The sequence below is a fragment of the Lonchura striata genome, chromosome 4, assembly GCF_046129695.1.
Source record: "Lonchura striata isolate bLonStr1 chromosome 4, bLonStr1.mat, whole genome shotgun sequence".
NCBI lineage: Eukaryota > Metazoa > Chordata > Aves > Passeriformes > Estrildidae > Lonchura > Lonchura striata.
Window position 1 is genome coordinate 2329060 of NC_134606.1, and position 19057 is coordinate 2348116.

The window sequence follows — 19057 nt, forward strand, 5'->3', positions numbered from 1 at the left end:
AAATCTGGGCTGGACCTCCCTTGGTGGGGTCAGAGCGCCCAGCTGGGGGGTGAGAGCTGGGCTGGATCCCTCTGGTGGGGTCAGAGCACCCAGCTGAGGCGTGAGAGCTGGGCTGGACCTCCCTTGGTGGGGTCAGAGCGCCCAGCTGAGGGGTGAGAGCTGGGCTGGACCGCCCTTGGTGGGGTCAGAGCACCCAGCTGAGGGGTGAAATCTGGGCTGGACCTCCCTTGGTGGGGTCAGAGCACCCAGCTGAGGGGTGAGAGCTGGGCTGGACTGCCCTTGGTGGGGTCAGAGCACTCAGCTGAGGGGTAAGAGCTGGGCTGGACTCAGCCCTCGTGTCACATCCGAGTGTTCCTGCCCAGCATCTTGGCCACAGGCTTGGCTGGGCTGTGCTCCCACAGAAATTGGGGCAACCCCTGTCTGCTGTGAGACCTCAGTTCTTGTGGGTCACAGTGCTATGGACCCCACTCCTCAAGGGTCACAGCTGCAGGATGGGATTTCTGCTCGGTAATATTTGCCCTGCCTCTGGTGAGGGGATTTCTGCTCGATAACATTTGCCCTGCATCTGGTGAGGAGGAACTGGCTCTTCCCCACATCCCTGCTCCTCAGTTCCACCTCTCAGGCTGCTGCTGGTCCCTTCCTCTCACCCACCTGGGCTCTTCCCAGAGGACCAGCCGTGGCTGAGAAGGGTCCTGGGGGCTGGTGTGGGACCAGGGCTGTGTGGATGAGGCATGGCAGGGGCCAGGGGATGCCCCCACGCTGTGCCAGTGTGCTGATTAGCCCTGAAGAATGATCCGTGCCACCTGCTCCTGCCAGGCTCCCCGTCCCAGCCCAAAGACGTGCCAGCAACCATTGGGAAATAGAACTTACAACTTTATAGAGGAAATAAAATTACAACTGAGAGATGGGGTAGGAGCCACCCCTGGGCAGTGCTGTGGGCAGAGACGCCTGCACCATCCCCGGGGCTCCTGGGGCCCTTTGTGGGTGGTGGGCCCTGGGGCCAGCTGAGGGGGTGAGCTGTGGGAGGGCTGTGGGGTGAGAGGAACCAGGGCTGGAACGGGCAGTGGGAGTTTTGGGGTGCAGCTGGCATGGGAGGGATGGAGCGGTGGGGGGTGCAGGACCTCCCGGGCTGTACCCGTGTGCCGCAGCCCAGGGGATGTGGGCACGGTCTTCTGGCCAGTGGTTGGGGTGGCAGCCCCACGCTGGGAGGTGCAGGTGATGGTGCCTCCAGCCCCCACCGAGGTGGGGAAGGGCAGCCGGTGGCGAGTCCTGGGCAGTCCCCGGCAGGACACAGTGGCAGCAGCACTGGGCATCAGGCCTCCCTGCCAGTCTCCCAGCGGCTTCCTCCCACCCTGTGGGGTGAGGGAGGGAGATGCCTGTCTCCCCAGGGCTGGAGCCCTATGAAATCTGGTTGTTGAGCTGACCTGGGTACTGCTCAAACCGCTTGTTGGCCTCCTCGCTGAGCGCATCTCCTGCGGGCAGAGGGCAGGGGCTGCCAGCTCTGGTGCACGGCATCCCCTGCCACCATGTTCCACTGCAGGTGCCCCCAGCACCACCATCCCAGCCCATCCTCATCCTCATGGCTTCCTGCAGCCCTGTCCCTGCCCTCCACCCTCACCCCTGCGCCGTGCCCTTACCGATGTGGCAGCTGTGCACCCAGATGCGGTGCCCGTCGTACTTGCAGTTGCATTTCATGGCATTGTTGGTGAAGTCGCTTTCTGCCACCTCAAAGTTGGGGTTGATCACAACCTGTGGGACACGGACAGTGAGATCCCTGCCCCAGCCCCAGAGGATGCGTCACCCCAGCTGTGGTGGGTGTGCTGGAGAGCTCCAAGGAGCCAGTGGCTGCTGATGTGGTGGGGTGGTCCTGTCCCTGTGCGCCATGTGCCCATGAGCAGTGCTGCTCAGAGATGGAAAACCCATGTGGCAGCACGTCTGAGCAGCCCTACACGTCTGTGAGCACAAGGACAGGCACTGTCCCATGTCACCACACCCGCCAGCCCCACTGAGCTCCAGTGGGAGAAAAGGATGGGTGACTGAAGTGTGTGGGGGGCTGAGATGCAGGGACAGAAGTTGGGAGGGTGGCAGGAGGGGCTGGAGAGGGTCAGGTGCAGCACCTGCAGGATGTAGTTGCCTGGCTTGACGTCAGTGATGTCGATCCACTGGCAGTCAATGTCGTGCCGGTACAGGTCCCAACAGCCCACGGTGATGCCCTGCTCCCCAAAGTTGGCACACTCGTACCTCTTGGCCACGTCTGCAGGCAGGAGGAGACACAGCTGGTCCCTGCTGAGACCCCCAGCCTGGCCCCACGATGGGGACACAGGCAGGGAGGTGCTGCAGGGCCCCATGTCACCCACCTTCCTCGCACTCGGTGTCCTCCAGGCAGAAGCTGGCCTTGTGTCCCTCGGCCACCTTGGTGCCGTTGGGGGTCAGGATGTCGTAGTGGGTGAAGATGTCCATGCTGTGGTAGTGCCTGTGGGAGGGAGCCAGCACCTGCTGCAGACTGCCCTGCATCAGCCCCCCTGCCACCTGCCCAGCCCCTCACCACCAGCAATGTCCCCACAGCCCCTGCTCTGAGGTGGCAGCACTGTGAGGTTGGGCAGAGCTGTGTCCTGCCCTGGAAGGGGACACAGCTGTCCCCAGCCAGCTGGCACACTGTCTCAGGAGGTAGGGCACAGCCTGCAGCCCTGTCCCTGCCTCCTGGAGTCCCCAACACTGCTCATCCAGGATCAGCCCTAAGCCAAACCATTCAACATTGGACCCTGGGCAGCAGACTGGGGCTATGCACCTTCACCCGGTGTCACGCTCATCCAGCATCACCCTCTCAGTGCCACACTTGCACGGTGTCACTCTCCATCATCACCCCTGCCCAGCACCCTCCTCACCCAGCATTGCTCTCACCCAGCCCATTGCAGCAGCACCACCCTCTCCCCTCCGTGACCCCCAGCCCCGTCTGTCCCCTGCCCACGCGCCCCTCCCAGCCGTGCCCCGCACGCACCGGTGGCACTCGTGCCAGACCCAGGAGTGGCGGCCGGCCTTGGGGCGGAAATCGGCGCGGCCGCGGTTGTGGATCTGCGAGGAGAAGCGGAGCAGGCGGCGGTGGCCGTAGGGCCAGTTGGCCAGGCGGGCCGAGCTGGCCAGGCAGTTTTCCTCGGCGGCGCAGTACAGCATGTGCAGCGGCCGGTCCTCGATGTACGCCGTCTCCTGCACCAGCGGGGCGTGCAGCAGCAGGTCCGAGGCAGCTGGGGACAGGCGGCTGCTCAGGGACGGGCCCTGCTCTCGGCAGGGATGGGGCGGGTGGAGGGCATGGGGCAGTGCCCAGTGCTGGCAGTGCCCAGCCGGGGGGGACGTGTGCCCTCCGCATTGGCTGGGAATTGGCCACTGACCTCCAGCTGCAAACCCCCCTGATCACAGCTCTTGGCCCCACAACACTGTTGTCTACAGAGCCCACTGCCCGCAGAGCCCATTGCCTGCAGACCCCACTGCCCACAGACCACACACCCAAAGATCCCACTGCCCACAGACCCCACACCCAAAGATGGGATCTGCCCCCAGACCCCACTGCTCACAGACCCAACTGCCTGCAGATCCCACTGCCCACAGACCCCACTGCTCACAGACCCCACTGCCCACAGACCCCATGCCCACAAACCCCACTGCCCACAGATCCCACTGCCCACAGACCCCACTGCCCACAGACCCAACCACCCACAGCCCCCTCTGCAGAACCCCCACCCACAGACCCAACATCCCAGACCCAGCGATGGGGTCCCCTGCTGCCCCCACTGCCCGCAGACCCCACTGCCCACAGCCCCCACTGCCCACAGTTCCCACTGCCCGCAGACCCCACTGCCCACAGCCCCCACTGCCCACAGCTCCCACTGCCCACAGCTCCCACTGCCCGCCGCCCCGTGGCCGCTCACTCTCGGAGCAGATGACGCCCGCAGCGAAGCGCGTGCCCGTGTTCCTGCAGCTCAGGCTGGCGCCGTGGTGCTGGCAGTGGCTCAGGGACATCTCGTGGCCGGCGCACTTCACCCCGCTCATGACCATCTCCGTCACGTTGCTGGCGTCCCAGTACCAGGTCTCCTGGTGAGGGGGTGAGGCAGGGTGGGTGGCAGGGCTGGTGGCTGGATTGCCCGGGATCACTTATAGCCAGGCTGCAGCCAAGCCCCCCACCACAGCTGCCCAGGCCTCTAGCTGCCCACAGGGATCCACATCCCTCTGTCCCCACGGTCTTTTGGGCAGTGCTCGCCAGGGCATCACCGGGGCCCTCCTCGCTGGCACCTACCGTCACAGCGTGCAGGGAGTAGCCCAGGCCGAGCTGACGACAGGCCACCATGGCCTCCTTGGTGGTCCAGCCATCGCTGCAGACCGTGCCCCACTTACTGCCTCGCTTCACCTCCACGCGGCCCTCAAACTCTGTCCTCCCGCCGGCCAGGCGGATCTGTGGGGAAGCCCTGGGGCCGTGAGCAGGCACTCCACGCTGTGCCACCTCCTGCGCCGCCGCCGTCCCTGTCCCTCCCTGTCCCCAGCCCTGTGAGCAGTGGTGGTGGCTGGCTGCTGCTGCCCTGGCCAAGCTGGTGCTGGCACCTACTTGTAAGCCGTGGTTAGCGAATCCCAGACCCAGCTGGCGACAGGCCACCATGGCCTCGAGCGTACCCCAGCCTTCGCCGCACACCAGACCCCAGCGGGGCTGGTCCCCGTCGCCAGCCCCCACCGCCACCTCGACCCGCCCCTCGAAGCGGCTCCGGCCCCCGCTCAGCCGAATCTGCAGAGAAAAGCAGTGGCAGCATCATCATCCTCACAGGTGATGCTTCCCCAGGGCTGCAGGACTGTCCCCAGCCCCTGTCCCGTGCTGCAGTGCCTGCACAGAGGGATGGGGAAGGCAGGAACTGAGCAGAGCCAAGCACAGCTTTAGTTGGCAGGGAACTCGCCAAAACTGGTGGATTTGGGCGCAAACAAATCGCTTGTGAGTTTGGGAATTGTCTCACCAGCTCAGGGAAAACAGTTCATTTTGAAATGGCGTCATTTCAGAAATGACAGGTGTGAGAGAGTTAAAGATCATTAAAAAAGCTCAAAGTGGATGAAACGATGGACCAGGGCAAACAGGAACAAGCGGCTCCATTTGCTGGTTTCATCACAGTTTAAAAAAAATCTCACTTGGTTGGCCCACAGTGATTTTTTTTCTGGCGTTTCTGCTGGAGAATGGGCACAGGCTGGCAGCAGGAAAAGCAGCAGGAAGCAGCTGCCCCACACCTCCCCTCACAGAGCAGCACCCACAGAGCACCCAGAGCCCCCACAGCCTCCCCTCCACCCCCTTCCTCACGGGGGTTCCCACCCACAAAATTCCTGAGCTCCCAGGACAGAGGGAAATGTGTGGGGTGCAGAGGAGGAGGGATGAGGACCCATGGATCCCGTGGGCCTTTCCCAGCACCCTGCTCCGAGGCCGTGCTGCTGGGAGCCCCGTGGAGCCAGCAGCCCCCCGTGGTCCTCACCAGGTTCTCGTAGCCCATGTAGGGGATGTTGCAGCGAACGGCCGCGTCCTCCGTGTGCTTGCAGTCCTCCTGTGTGATGTTCCTGGAGGGGCAGTTCCAGAGGGACTTCTCGGTGCCCCGGCACTGCACCTCGTTCAGGTGGATGGGGCCTGTCCCTGCCAGAGGACAGCAGAAATCAGGGCCCTGTGACACAGGGATGCTCAGAGCCACCCCGTCCCCAAGGCTGCCCTCTCTTTTTTGGCAGAGAGTGATGTTCCCTACCCTGCACAGCCCCCCAAAATATCCTAGGCTAGCTCAGAGGTAAGCAGGCTGTGGGGGGAGGAGTATCAGGAGATGGCAAAGATTTCCAAAAGAGGCTCTTACCCCCGATATGTTGGTTCAGCTCTCTTTATTCTGTGGTGTCCAAGGGGAGAGTGGGGCAAAAGAGAGCGACCAGGAAATGTCAGGGGTCTGTATAGATTTTGGACAGGGTGGGCTTCCCTGGCAGGAAGGAGGGGTCTGGGGATATCTTGATCAGAGTCACAGGGTCCCAGGGAAGGGGAAATAGAGTGCCCATGAGCTCACTGTGACAACGAGTTGGATCCTCCAGCCTCCACAGCTGCTGCCACGCCGGGGCAGCGTGGTTTAGTGGCCGTGATCCCATGGGGATGCTCCATGTGCATCCCAGTGCTCACAGGACACCCCAGCCAAGCAAAGCCTGGACAATGCCTCACCCCCAGCTCCAGGAGGGGACGCTTGGCCTCTCTGCCCCGGCAGCCTCACCTTGCCCCATGCGTGCCCCGGTGAGGGCCTCCTTGGCGCTGCCGAAGCCCAGCTCGCGGCACACGACGCTGGCCGACTGCAGGTTCCAGCGGTCGTCACAGATGGTGCCCCACTCGCTGCTCCTGAGCACCTCGACGCGGCCCTCGCCGACCCTCGCGCCGCCCTTCAGCCGGATCCGGGGCTGCGGGAGCAGGGACAGGCGTGGCACAGCGTGGCACGGCACCACGCAGCGCTGGGCACGACCCCAGGGATGTGCAGGACAGGGCAACGTCCCCACCTCCCGCTCCGGAGCCGGTCACCCAGCAACCCACTATTGTGGTTTGATATGGGAAAAAAAATTATTTTAGAAGGAAGAGGTTCATTTAAATATTGACTAATTAAAGGTAGACATGTTTTTGAGAATATAGAGGGGTTGAAAGTATAATTTTTAAGAGAACTTGGTTTTTTTAGTTTTGGTTAGTGTGTAATGTAGATTCTTGTTTGTTTGGCTTGTGGCTGGGTGGGGAAGGGGAAGGCACATGGCCTGACTAAGGTAAAATGAAGGGTGAAGGGATTAGAATTGGCTTTTTGTAGATAGAAGGGTGGAGAAATTTAGGATGTAGCATAGAAACACAGGATGTAGCAGCTGTATTTCTTGGGGGGTCTGTAGCACAAGAAAGACTCCTCTCTCCCTCAATAAACTGAATATTAATTGTTTGGAGGGTGGAAACCTGATTGGAGTCCAGATTGTGTCTCGCTATAGTATATTAAAGTTGGGTAGTAAGAAGAAAAATACTTTGCAAGGTTTTAATTTTAATCTTTATGTGTATTTTTTTCTTTTTTTTCCTTTTATAATAATAACTTAAAGTTTTTTCCCTGTTATTAAGCTTGAGCCTACTTTGCTCTGTTCTCGATCGCGTTTCACAGCATTCAATTGAGAGATTCCATTTGCATGAAGGCGCTGGCATGAAAAAACCATGACACCCACACACCAGGGGACAGAGCCTGGCCGTGGGGCACTGCCCAGCTGTGGGTCACCGCAGGACTCATCCCCACCCCTGTGGGGCTCACCTGGCCCTGCTGCTGCTGCTGCTGGCGCTGCTTCTTCTTGTGGCCATTGCCAGTGGCAAAGAGAGGCCCGGGCACGCAGCTGACCACGGCGGGCATGCCGGAGCCGCAGGCTGCTGAGGAGTTGCCCCGGTAGAACTCGAAGGAGCACAGGGACAGATGCACCTCTGTCCCCGTGCAGGACACCGAGTGCAGGCGGTAGTTGAGCTGCTGCCGCTCCGTGAAGAGCCTGTGAGGGAAAAGGGAGCCCTGAGCCATGGCCAGCGTGGCCGCTTGCAGCGGAGGTGTCACCAGCCACCCTGCCTGCAGCTGCATGCGCTGGCTGTGCCCCTTCTCCCGTCCCCAGGGTGACACACGGTGCCTGCCAGGCAGCCACCCCTTGCCAGCTGTTGTGGTTTGACACGGAAAAAGAATTTTCTGGGAAGGAAGAGGTCAATTTGGATGTTGACCAATTGAAGGTGGACATACCTCTGAGAACACAGAGGGGTTAAAATGACAATTCCCAGGAGAACTCGCTCTCTTTGGTTACGGTTGGTGTGTAGTGGTGGAGGGTGGAAACCTAATTAAGGTCCAGAATTGTGTCTCATTGTGGTTTGTTGGAGTTGGGTGGTGGGAGGAGAAATGCCTTGCAAGGTTTTAATTTTAATCTTTATGTGTATTTTTTTTCCTTCCTTTTTTTCTTTTATAATAGTAGCTTAATAAAGTTTTTTTTTTTTTTTCTGTTATTAAGTTTGGGCCTGCTTTACTCTGTTCTCAGTTGCATTTCACAGCATTCAATTGAGACATTACATTTGCATGAGAGCACTGGCATTGTGCCAGTGTCAAACCATAACACCAGCTGCCTGTCCCACACCCCCAGCAGCACAGGGACGCACGTGGGGACACGCACAGCTCTGGTGGGACTGCACGGGGCTCCTGTCTTTGGCTCTCCACTGGAGCCATTTACCTCTTCTTGAGCCCTACGTCCTCCCTGCGCTTTTGTTTAGGCTGAGATTTGGAGGCCAGCCTGGAAAATAGAAAACAATCATCACAAAGCCCGGGGTCTCAGGCTGTCACCTCTGCCCTCAGCAGTGACACAGGGAGCACAGCCTGCCCTGGCTTCACTGGAGGCTGAACTGGGCACCTTGGCCACCAGGAAAACTCATGTGCATCCCTCTTGTGTCACACAGGGGTGCAACAGCATCATCTGTGCCACACTGCACAGCAATGATGCAGTTTCCTGCATGCATCCCACCAGGAAACTGCTGGATGCAGCCACCTCCTGCTCTGCCTTGTCACAGACCAAAAGATCAAACACACCAGCAGCCACCATTTGATCGGTCAGGTGTGGTAGTGACTTTGTCCTCATCCAGATACCAAGCCATCACTGTGCTGTGTCCCCAAGGTGCAGGACACCTGGCAAGCAGCACCAAGCAAGCAGCATAGGCAGCCCCAGGGTGCTTGCCCTGGTGCCATGGGGCACGGTGGGATTTGCAGCAGGCTGGCAGCGAGGGAAACAGCCCTGGCACAGGCTGAGCCATGAGGTTCAAGCACACAGAAGGTGTAGGTGCAATCCCAACATCCCCAAATGCTTGTTTCCCTCAGGGAGGAAGATGCTGAGCAGAGCCAAAACTTCAGAGATTGCAAGGAGTGAAGAGCAGAGTGGCCCAAAGGAGGGCAGGGGGCTGACAGCCCCAGGGACCAGGCAGAACCAAGCCTGGCCACTGTCCCTGCAGGCCAGCACAGGTTGGTGTCAGCCTGCACAGCCCAGCGAGCCCCAGGACGCAGCACAGGGCTGGGATTCAGATGCCAGAGGGCATCAGTGCCCATTCACACTCAGGAAACCACATCTGGATCCTGCACCTGGGTCTGGGCTCCCAGGATCATGAAGATGTCATGAATGTGGTGTGAGAGAGAGCAGCAAGACAGCAGCGTGGAGAGGATGGGGGGTGTGGGACTGTTCCAGCCATGGCTGAGGTGGGAGCTGTGAGGATCCTGGCTCTACCAGCAGGGAAGGAAGAGCACAAGAGGAAAGAGGCATGACTAACAAAAAAAGGTTCAGGCTCAGGGTAAGGAAAGCCTGTTGCCCATGAGGGCTGTGCCATACTGGAGCAGAGACCGCAGGGCTGCAGAATTTCCATCCTTGGAAGGTTTCAAAAGCCAGCTGGATGAAGTCCTGGGTTTAACCCACAGCTGGCTCTGCTCCACCCAGGGAATTGGACCAGGACTCCCAGAGGTCCCTTCCAGCCTGGATTAGCCTGTGCCTTCATATGACTGTGGCTGTGCAGCCCCAAATTGATCAGCCCCTACAAAACAGTGTGGCTCTCAGGAGCCAGTTCCTGCTCAGGGCAGATGAACAGGGGTGCAGCCTCATGGAGACACAAAACATTTCCTCCCGTGCTGCAGGGGAAACACCTGCTCACTGAGAAAGGGGCAGTCAGCACCAAAGCAGCCAGGAAACAGCACACTGGAGCAACCAGCACCTTCAGGTGGGACCTGAGGAAACCCATGAGCCTGAATGCCCATCACCAGCTGCAGGAGCTGGCAAGGATGACTGCTGGGGACAGGGAGTGTCACAGTGAAGAGCTCACAGTGGGTGCAGGGCACATTCAGCACCAGGGAAGGTGGTGGGACTGTGGCAAGGCCCCGTGCTGGGGGCGGCGATCGTGGCAGCACGCTCAGGAAAGAGGTGCCATGCCCCAGCCCAGACAGGATGGGCTCTGGCTCACTGTATCCAATAACAAATCCAGCAGCAGGATTCAGGGATGGAGGGAAAAGGCAGCCAGACCATCCCCTGGCAGAAAGGCAGCAAGAATGAGTGGGCAGAGGATGCCAGGGACCCCAAGTAGATGTGGCACTTGTGGCAGGACCTGCCACACTGTGCCCATCAGCACTGCTGAGCACAGGCTCTGGTGCCCATGCCAGCCCATCCTGCAGGGAATGGAGGGGTGCACAGCCTTTCCAGCGTCCCCAGTGCTGCTTTCTGCAGAAAGCAGCCCATTTCCACAGCTCTTCCTCCCCATCCGCCAGGAGACACAGCTCAGCTCCGAGGCCTCCTGCTCCCCTCCCAGGGTGCCAGGACTCCTGCCTGGTGTGCAGGACAGGGCTGCTCTGCCTGGAGCATGACCAGCTTGGGAGAGAGACCATCTCTCGTGGGGAATGGGGTACCCCAGCATGCACAAGCAAGTGCCCTGGGGTGGGGTTTGTCCTACTGGGCCAGCACAGCCCAAGCCTTCAGTCTGCTCCGTCCAGATCCGTTTGTGCCTGGATCCATTCTGACGGCAGAGACTGGTGGGGCCGGCCAGCCCAGCTCTGCCACGGCTCAGCAGATGGGGCGCCCTGGCCCCTTACCTGCTGCCCAGCCTCCGGCTGTGGCCCTTCGTCCTGGCTGCTCGTTTCAGCCTCCTGTGGGGCAACACTGGAGCTGCCTGCTCAGGGCACTCACAGTGCCAGGCACGGCGTGTCCGTGCCCCTCGCTCAAGCCACGGTGTGGCTGGAGCATCCCCTGATGCCAGCAAACCTCCCCTTGGGATGGGGACAGCACTGCCAGGGTGCAAAAGCGTTCCTCTTAGAGTGGCCTTTGCTGTAGTGTGTGTGGTAGCCACCCCACGGCTCCCCAGCTTGGTTAGCAAGTGTCCAGACTGTCCAGACTGGCAAGCAGCAGGGTGGGGAGGGATTTTAGAAGCCACAACACCCAACAGCACAGCCTCTGCTGTCCCCCCAGCACTACCCCATGGCCAGCCCCGTGCCCCTGGCCCTGCTTGGACACCCCACCCCTGTGGGCTCCCTGCCAGCCTCACTCACTTGTAGAAGTTCCTGTTGACTTTCTTCTCTGCCGGGAAGCCCATCATGCCACAGACAACGCGGCTGTTGTGGCTGTGCCAGCCCTGGTCGCAGATCTGTGCCCAGCTGTCCTTGTAGCGCACCTCCACGATGCCCTCCGTCACCGGCAGCTGCCGCCGGCCCCCGGCCACCACCGGCCGCAGCCTGACCTCCTCCACGTGGCTCTGCTCGGTCTGCGGGGGTCAGGTCAGCCCCAGATCACATCCCATCCCATCACCCCTCCTCCTGCCAGCCCACCCCCAGGGAATCGCCAAGGATGAAGGAGAGGGGTCCGCAGGCATAGGTGGGGAACAGGGACAGCCACTCCTGCATTCCTGCTGGCCACATCTGATGGCCCTGGGCAGCCAAGGATTGAATCTCGTCCAGAGAGCTCAGTGCCTCTTGTCCCCTTGGGTTCCCAGGTGCATCTCCATGGAGCACAACCAGAAAAATCTAGTGCTGCTTTCCCGCACCCAAAGTGAGAGTTCCCAGGCTGCCCCACACCTGGGGTGCTCTGTGGCATCCTGGATGTCACCTGCTGCCCACTCTAGCCAGCAGCTTCCTCACCTCGATGACGTTGGAGTCCTTGAAGCCTGGAATGCGTTCATCCTTGCAGACGACACCCGCGTCCTCCTCGTGGCTGCAGTCGCTGTTCCCCCAGCCCCGGTGTTTGCAGTCCCCGATGCTCTTCTCATTTCCAGCACAGTTCACATTGTCCAGCCAGATCCTCCCTGCCAGACACAGCCTAGGGGTGAGGGGGGAGCCAAGCATCCCCTAGGAACAGGGAAGGTACCCACAGAGCATGGCAGGGACCAGGCAGGTTTACAGCAGGAGCTGCAGCGCAAAGGTGAGGCCAAGAATAAAATTCTGGCTGGGAGGATCTGCAGATGGGGAGTCTCCACCTCCTCAAGGGGCTGCTCTGACATATGGAAAACTCCCACATGTGCACACACGAGCACACAATCACTGCCGGGCACCCTGTCAGGGGGATGCTGTGCCCACCAGCCCTCTCTTACCCACTCCTTTGCCATACTTGGCGCTGTGGGCCCAGCCGGTGGCAGCCACGAAGCCGAGGTGCCGGCACAGCACGTGCGCGTTGCCCAGCGTGAAGTCGTCGTCGCAGATGGTGCCCCACTCCTCGTTGTAGAAGACCTCGACGCGGCCCTCGTTGTGCTTGCGGGGGTAACCGGCCAGGCGGAACCTCAGCTGGGGCCCGGGGGGCTGCGTGGGGCCCGGGGGGGTGGGCTGGGCACTGCCCACCCGCAGCCAGGCGCTGCCCAGCAGCAGCAGCAGCAGCAGCAGCAGCTCCAGCCGTGCCTGCGTGCTGCAGCCTCCCATGGCAGCGTGGCCCTGCAGGGGCAGACAGGGTCAGGGCATGCTGGGGTTCAGCACCCCCATGCAGCCCCCCCCTGCCCAGCTCTGTGCTGTGGCAAGCATGTTTCTCTCCCTCTCAGGATTTTTCATAGAGGCGCACAGAGAGAAATGAAAGGGAAAATAATTTCTATTTCTGCTCCTTGTTTTTGCCATGTGGAATGTGTTTGGAGAATTGTTTACCTGGAGTGAGTGCTTGGTTGGATTCTGGTGAGGATTGTTTGAGCCTGATGGTCAATCCAATCCAATCCAATCCAATCCAATCCAATCCAATCCAATCCAATCCAACCCAATCCAACCCAATTCAACCCAATCCAACCCACCTGGGGCTGGACTCTTGAGAGAGGGTCACGAGTTGTGTTAGAGAAAGTAGTATGTAGTTTTAATATCCTCCTTTTATATTAATATATTTCAGCATAGTTATAATAAAGAAATAATTCAGCCTTCTGAACTGAGTCAGACATCGTCATTTCTTCCCATCGGGTTTGCCTGCATTTACAAAACTGTGCTGGTTAAACTCTCTGCCCAGCACCAGCACAGCCACGTGCCTCGTCCTGGCCAGAGTGTCCCCAACACACAGTCCCTGCTGGGGCTGTCAGGGACCTGCCCAGTGCCCCTGTCCCCCTCTGCCAACAGCCCCCACTGAGCCCCCACCGCGCTGCCTGGTCACATCTGAAGGGCAGCGAGGGCAGGTGGGCACAGGGGTGTGCCCAGGAGAGGTGAATGGAAGGAGGGGGATGAGCTGCCAGAGCTGGAATAGGCTCAGGGCACAGGGAAAGCCCGGCTGGACCAGCCAGGAGCTCGATCCAGCAGGAGCAGGGAACGGCTGTTGGCTGAGGGGATTCCAGCCCACGCTCGGAGCGAGGCAGCCGGAGCGTTCACATTCCTCTGTGCCGCGTTCCTCCATTCCTCTGACAACATTTGTGGCTCCCCAGAATACCTGAGGGAGATGTGGTATTCCTGTACTGGGCAAACAATAGTGAAAACCCTTCTCTGTGAGCTGCCCTCCCTTCCCAGTGTGCTATTCCCATGGATCCTGTAGTTCAGGAGCAGCATTTCTGCATGGGGGGTGTTGACAAGCTCTGACCGATGCTCGCCCATGCCCACCTCACTGACCACTGCCCACCATCCCTGCCAGTCCCTTCCATGGTGGGAAAGCATTCCCCCAAAACACCCCAGGGCAGCCCCCCAACAGGATGTCTTTGTCTCCAAGTGCCCCCTGAGCACAGATCCTCCCCGCTGCACTCACACAGATCGTGCTTGCCATTAGAAAACATTAAAAAAAAACCCCAAATGTTGGCTTTCCCGGGGTGATTTAAAATTCTCATATTTAGCTGCAGCGTCACAGAGAAAGGGAAACAAATTCAAACCCCACGCAGAGCTGGGGGCTGGCACAGCTGCTCCACCTCCCCACCAGCCTCCAGGGCAGGGTTTTCACAGAGGAATCAGCCCCATTCCTGCTTGGTTCACTTTTCCAGATGATGAGGACCTGACCCACCCTCCAGCCTCTTGGGAATGCCTCCTGGGCCAAGGCAAGGATGAACCAGGATGGTGCCCAGTGCCAGCCCCTTTTCCACACCCACAACACCAACACAAGCCTCCACAGGGCCCAGCCCTGCTGCCTGCCTGCCCTTTTTGGGCACATGTCACATTGGAGGTGCCACCAGGAGCAGTGAGAACCTCGGGATGAGCCTGGTGCCTGCAGAGATGCTCAGGAAGAGAGTGAGGAGTAACAAGTTCCACGCCAGACACAGTGGTGGGAATGACTGGATGTGGCAGTCACTACGCTGGTCTGGCTGACAAGGTGGGGATTGGTCAAAGGTTGGACTCCATGACCCTGGAGGTCTTTTCCAACCCTTTAATTCTGTGCAGCACATCACCTCCCTCGGAGCAACCACATCAGGGTGGGCTTGGCTCTCTCCTCTATCACAACTGGGGGACAGGGGACACAGACAGAGCTGGTGGGGACGTGGCCCAGGCAGCTCTGGGCTCCTGGTGCCTCAGCTGCCTGCTCTGGCACTGCCAGAGCTCAGCAGGATGTGTGTTTGTGGGCAGACAGCAGGGAAATGCTTTGCTGAACCTTTTACCCACCCAGCAGGAAGGAAGGGAGGGTGCAAAGGGCCACCTCAGCCCTGCCAGTGGCTTAAGAAAGGGGATTTCTGGCCTTGGAATGGGAGTTCTCCATCCTCATCTCCACACCGCCTGGGAACAGAGAAGGGATGAGTTTGCCATCTCACAGGAGTAACAAAACTTCTTATTCCACCCCTGGGTCACCAAGGGGACATTGCCCTGCCCAGAGGAAGGGCTGTAAACCCTCAGAGCTGTCCTGACACACAAATGTGAACCCCCTGAGTGCTAACTGCAACACACCCTGGGGTGTGTTTCCTTAGCATTGGAGCTTCCCCAGAGCTCCTGAGCGAGCAGGATGCTCTGCTGGGGAACTGGGCAGTTTCACAACGGGGTCACTACAACCCCAAAGGACAGCAGCACAATTAATGCCAATCTCCACGGTCCGGCAGAAATAACCCGTGTCAGGAAGTGGGAATGGCCTTTTATGAGATCACAGGTCCTGTTAATTGGAGCAACTGTGTTGATATAACAGGCTGAGACTGGAAGGCATTCGATTCATCTTGCACCACCTTTTAAGGAATAATTAGCACTCAACAAAATCAGTGCACCTTCTGCTAAGTGGATTAAAACTGGTCACCTGCTGGAACTAAAATGTGGTTACATGGGGAAGTCACCACTCCGTGGGCTTTCTGGTGAGGATCACATGATTTTCCAAGCAAAACTGTGCCAGGAAGAGGAAAAAAGTACCTTCCTGGTACAGACTGCAGAGATAGAAATGGGGGGGAATCAGAGATGGGAATAGGGACAGCCTGGTAAATCAGCATTGTGCAGCCTACATCCTTGGCTACAAGGAAAATTAAAATATGTGCATTCAGAAACACAGAGGACCAGAACATGGCACCTGAAAAGTGCTTGGGCTTTGTGCAGCAAATCACCGATTCCCTTCCAAGGATCAGCAACATGACCTCCAGGGTCTGTAATCTCTGCTCCTGGGTCCTGCTTCAGCTCTGCTCCAGCATCTCTCATCCCCGCTGTCCTTCCTCTGCTCTGGCTCCTCAGCTCTGCCACTCACCTCAGAGTTTCCCAGTGATATTCCCAGTGATATTCCCAGCTGTGCTCTGTGGGGCCAAAGCCTTTTCCATGCCCAGCCCAGGCCAGCTGCCATGTGAGCTCCCTGCAGCACAGCACGGCTCCTTCCCCGTTCCTGCAGCACCTCCCTCTCCGAACACGCTCCGTGCCCGCGTCCATGTCCCGGGCAGCCAGGCTAACAGGGCTCTCATTGTCCACATCACTTTTTCCGTTCTCTGAGGCACAAGCCGCGCGTTTGCTCCTCTCCTGCTGCCCGGCTGCTCGTTCTGCTCGCAGACTTTGCTCCAACCCTGCCTGCTGCTCTGGATGGGGAGCCCACCTCAGCATCCCAAGCACCCTGCTGACAGCTTCAGCCTGGGACAGTCTCCTCTTGGACCAGAGCTTGTGCCACTCTGGATGTGCCACTCTGGATGTGATGCCCAGGCACAGATGCTCAGCAGAACTCCACTGTGAGGGTAAAGGGCTCTGGAGGACGGGCTGGCTGCAGTGAGCGCTGGGCGTGGGAGCCGGGAAGCAGCCCAGGTTCTTGCCACTGCCCAGGAAACCTCAGGAATGTCCCAGCCAGGTGTGCACGAGGCCCTGAGCCACATCCCAGCCTGCAGCGCAGCTGGCGCTGGTGGTGGGGTGTCTGAGAGTACTGTGGAGTCAAAATCCTGGGGCTTCCTCCAGGCCTCAGCCTCAGCCCAGCTCTGCTGAGGTTGGCATGGGTGAGAGGACCTTGAGGGCAGGGGACAGCCCCACATGGCAGCAGGAGCCATGACACTGCTCAAACTGCTCCCATGGCTCTGCTTGTCCCAGTGGGTGACGGATCAGAGGACAGAGTCACCCTGGCAGGTGACTTACGGCCAGGCACTGTCCCCATCACTGCCCTGCATCTTGCACAGGGGCTGCCTCTTCCAGAGGTGTCATCTGTGCTGGTGGGGGTGCCCCAGGCCCAGGACTGTTCAAATCATGTGTGTCCTTCAGCACTGACTGGGCATAGAGCAGGACAATCAGACTGCCCCACCAAAACCTCAGTGAACAACCAACAGAGCTCAGGAAGGGGCAGCTCCCGGTGAGGCAGGTCCTTGGGTAAGTCCGTGTGTTTGATCAGCACGGGGCATTCCCTGCAGCACAGGGATGACATCCCAAGCCACAGCAGCAGGGAAGGGCCAGGCCACAGAGGCCCCTGGGGGATATGCTGGCTCAGCAGCAGCCTTGGACACACCCACGGGGGACATGGAGCATCCCAGGCACTGACAACTGGGAGGACTCAGAGAGGAGCAGCACAAGAGACCTGGGAAACCCGCCAGCACAAGGGAGAGGAAGCTCGCTCTGTTTATCCTTCCTTGAGAAGGTTAAGGGGTGACACAGTCACTCTCTGTCGATGTCCCATGCCAGGACATCCCTGAGAGCATGAGGTCATGTCCCGAGCAGTCGGGGCAGGAGAAGGTCTGGAGAATCCCATGGCTTCAGGGCTCCATCCCTCCCCTTCTCCCCGGGGCCCCCTCACACTCGGCCCAGCACTGGCCCTTTCGCAATCCGGCCGCCTGGACGGGCCTGCTCCGCTTTTCCCACTTCCCGGCAGCCCTGGAGTGCTGGGAGCAAATGTGCACGAAGCAGGGGAGCCCCGACACCCCCACCCTGCTCAGGAGGGGACCTGGCATGGGTCAGAGCTCCGGGGTAAGCACCACCAGGGTCTAGGAGGGAACGTGGTTCCACAAAGCGGTTGCAGGAGCGCCAGGAAGCAGCCCAGGGTCACCATAGGAATCTGGATTCCCTGGCAGGATTGGTGTCACTCCCAAAACTACAACCTCCTGTGGCTGCAAGCTCACTGCCTGAAGGGAGTGTGCCCACCCCTGCCACCCACTGTGTGTCCCCATCCCAGACAAGGACAGGGACCCTGCTGCAGAGCAGACACTCGGGGTGTCAGCAGGAACAAAACATTGTGTGAGGCCGGGGCTGCACTTCCTCTGACAACTCGTGGTCCTTTGGGCCACCTGATGTCCCCATGTCCTGCTGTCACCCCCTAAGCCAGGCCAGGTCACAGCACAGCTCCTGGCAGCTCCTACCTCCACCCAGCCTCCCCAGCACACAGCAGGGCCCTCAGCTCTGCCCGCTCTGCTCGGAGCTGCCCGGGCTCGGGAGAGGCAGCCCGGGGAGGAGGGAAAGACCTCGGAGGAATGCGCAAACATCGGTCATCCCCACGGGCAGAGGGGCGGGCAGCGGGGCTGGTGGTGGGGCTGGTGGTGGGGCTGGTGTCCCAGGCACCCTGGAGCAGGCAGCCCATCTTCCTGGACATGCTGGAGACGGGACCGGCTCAGCAGATGAGAGCTCCTCCGAGAGCAGATGGGAAGGCGAAAAGCCAGCCGAGAAGAATCATCCCTTCCAGCGCCGCCAGCCCTCCCGCCCCACATCCTTCCATCCATCCATCCTCTCTCTTCCATGAGCTACAGCAAGTCCGGTCTTCATGGAAATCCTGAGTCTCCACGCCCCGCGTAACCCGCAGCCCGCAGGCTTTGGGGTGCGGTACAGCCCCGCAGCTGCACCCACAGCCCCGCCGGGCTCCGCTCCCCGCGGGACACCCGCGCTGCCCGCCCCGGTCCCGCTGCCCACGGGCACGGCCCACGGCGGCTCCCGCACCACGGCACGGCACGGCACGGCACGGCCGCGTTCCCACCACCGGGCTGTGGGGCGGCATCACCGCACCCACCCCCGCACCCGGGACACCCCGAGGCGCCCCGGCCCCGCAAGGCGCTGACCCCGCCGCTCCCGGGACAGCCGGGCCCCGCGCGGTATCTCACGGAGCCGAACCGAGCCGTACCGAGTTCCGCAGTGCCGTACCGAGCCGAGCCGAACCGAGTTCTGCAGTGCCGTACCGAGCCGAGCCGTGCAGCGCTGTATCGTATCCCGCCGTGCCGTGCCGTGCCGTGCCGTGCCGTGCCGAGCAATTTCGGTCCGTGCCGCCGCGCTCCGCCCCGGCCCGCCCCGCGCCGTGCCGTGTCCGGGGCCGCCCCGCCGCCCCGGCCCGCGCCGAGCGGCGCCGGCCCCGCCACCGGCACGGCCCGGACCGGCCCGCGCCCCCGGCCCGCCACCGGCACGGGCCCGGCCCAGCCCCCGCCCCGGCCGGGCTCGGCTCCAGCGCCGGGACGGAGCTGCCCGGCCGCGGCGGGGGCCGCGGGGAGCCGCCGGCCGAGCTCCCGCTGCCGGCGTTTTGGCCGTCCCGACCCCACCCAGCCCTCTCCTCACCCCGGAGCCGGGGCAGCCAGCTCCGAAGGGCAAGAGAGAGAATCAGGCAGGAGGAGTTCGGCCCTGGCTGCCCTTTTCCAGATCCCTGCCCTTGGTCATCCTGCCTGTCCTGGGCAGGATGGGACCCCCCGATCCCGAGGGTCTCATCCTGCAGGAAAGCCCTGCAGGGCTTGGAACGTGAGCAGAGCTGGGTG

General features: G+C 60.6%; 1 protein-coding gene and 1 pseudogene across 3 annotated transcripts; both read right to left on the reverse strand.

Moving 5' to 3' along the window:
- Window positions 1-852: 852 nt before the first annotated feature.
- On the reverse strand, window positions 853-7669 carry LOXL3 (lysyl oxidase like 3). Of its 2 annotated transcripts, XM_077782685.1 has the most exons (10): window positions 7308-7669; window positions 6258-6438; window positions 5496-5650; window positions 4289-4444; window positions 3924-4086; window positions 2999-3242; window positions 2358-2473; window positions 2118-2254; window positions 1638-1749; window positions 853-1472 (listed from the first exon to the last, which is right to left on the reverse strand). In XM_077782685.1, exons 1-10 carry the CDS (start codon window positions 7617-7619, stop codon window positions 1399-1401), a joined length of 1650 nt encoding a protein of 549 aa, XP_077638811.1. In that variant the 5' UTR covers window positions 7620-7669; the 3' UTR covers window positions 853-1398. The 2 variants fall into 2 exon arrangements, with proteins under 2 accessions (XP_077638811.1, XP_077638812.1); XM_077782686.1 differs by lacking the exons at window positions 4289-4444; window positions 5496-5650; window positions 6258-6438; window positions 7308-7669 and adding an exon at window positions 4595-4717.
- Window positions 7670-11083: 3414 nt separating this feature from the next.
- LOC144246104 (lysyl oxidase homolog 3B pseudogene) lies at window positions 11084-12443 on the reverse strand (annotated as a pseudogene). The gene is made up of 3 exons (XR_013339785.1): window positions 12122-12443; window positions 11673-11836; window positions 11084-11299 (listed from the first exon to the last, which is right to left on the reverse strand). The product of XR_013339785.1 is annotated as a lysyl oxidase homolog 3B pseudogene (transcript).
- Window positions 12444-19057: the final 6614 nt, after the last annotated feature.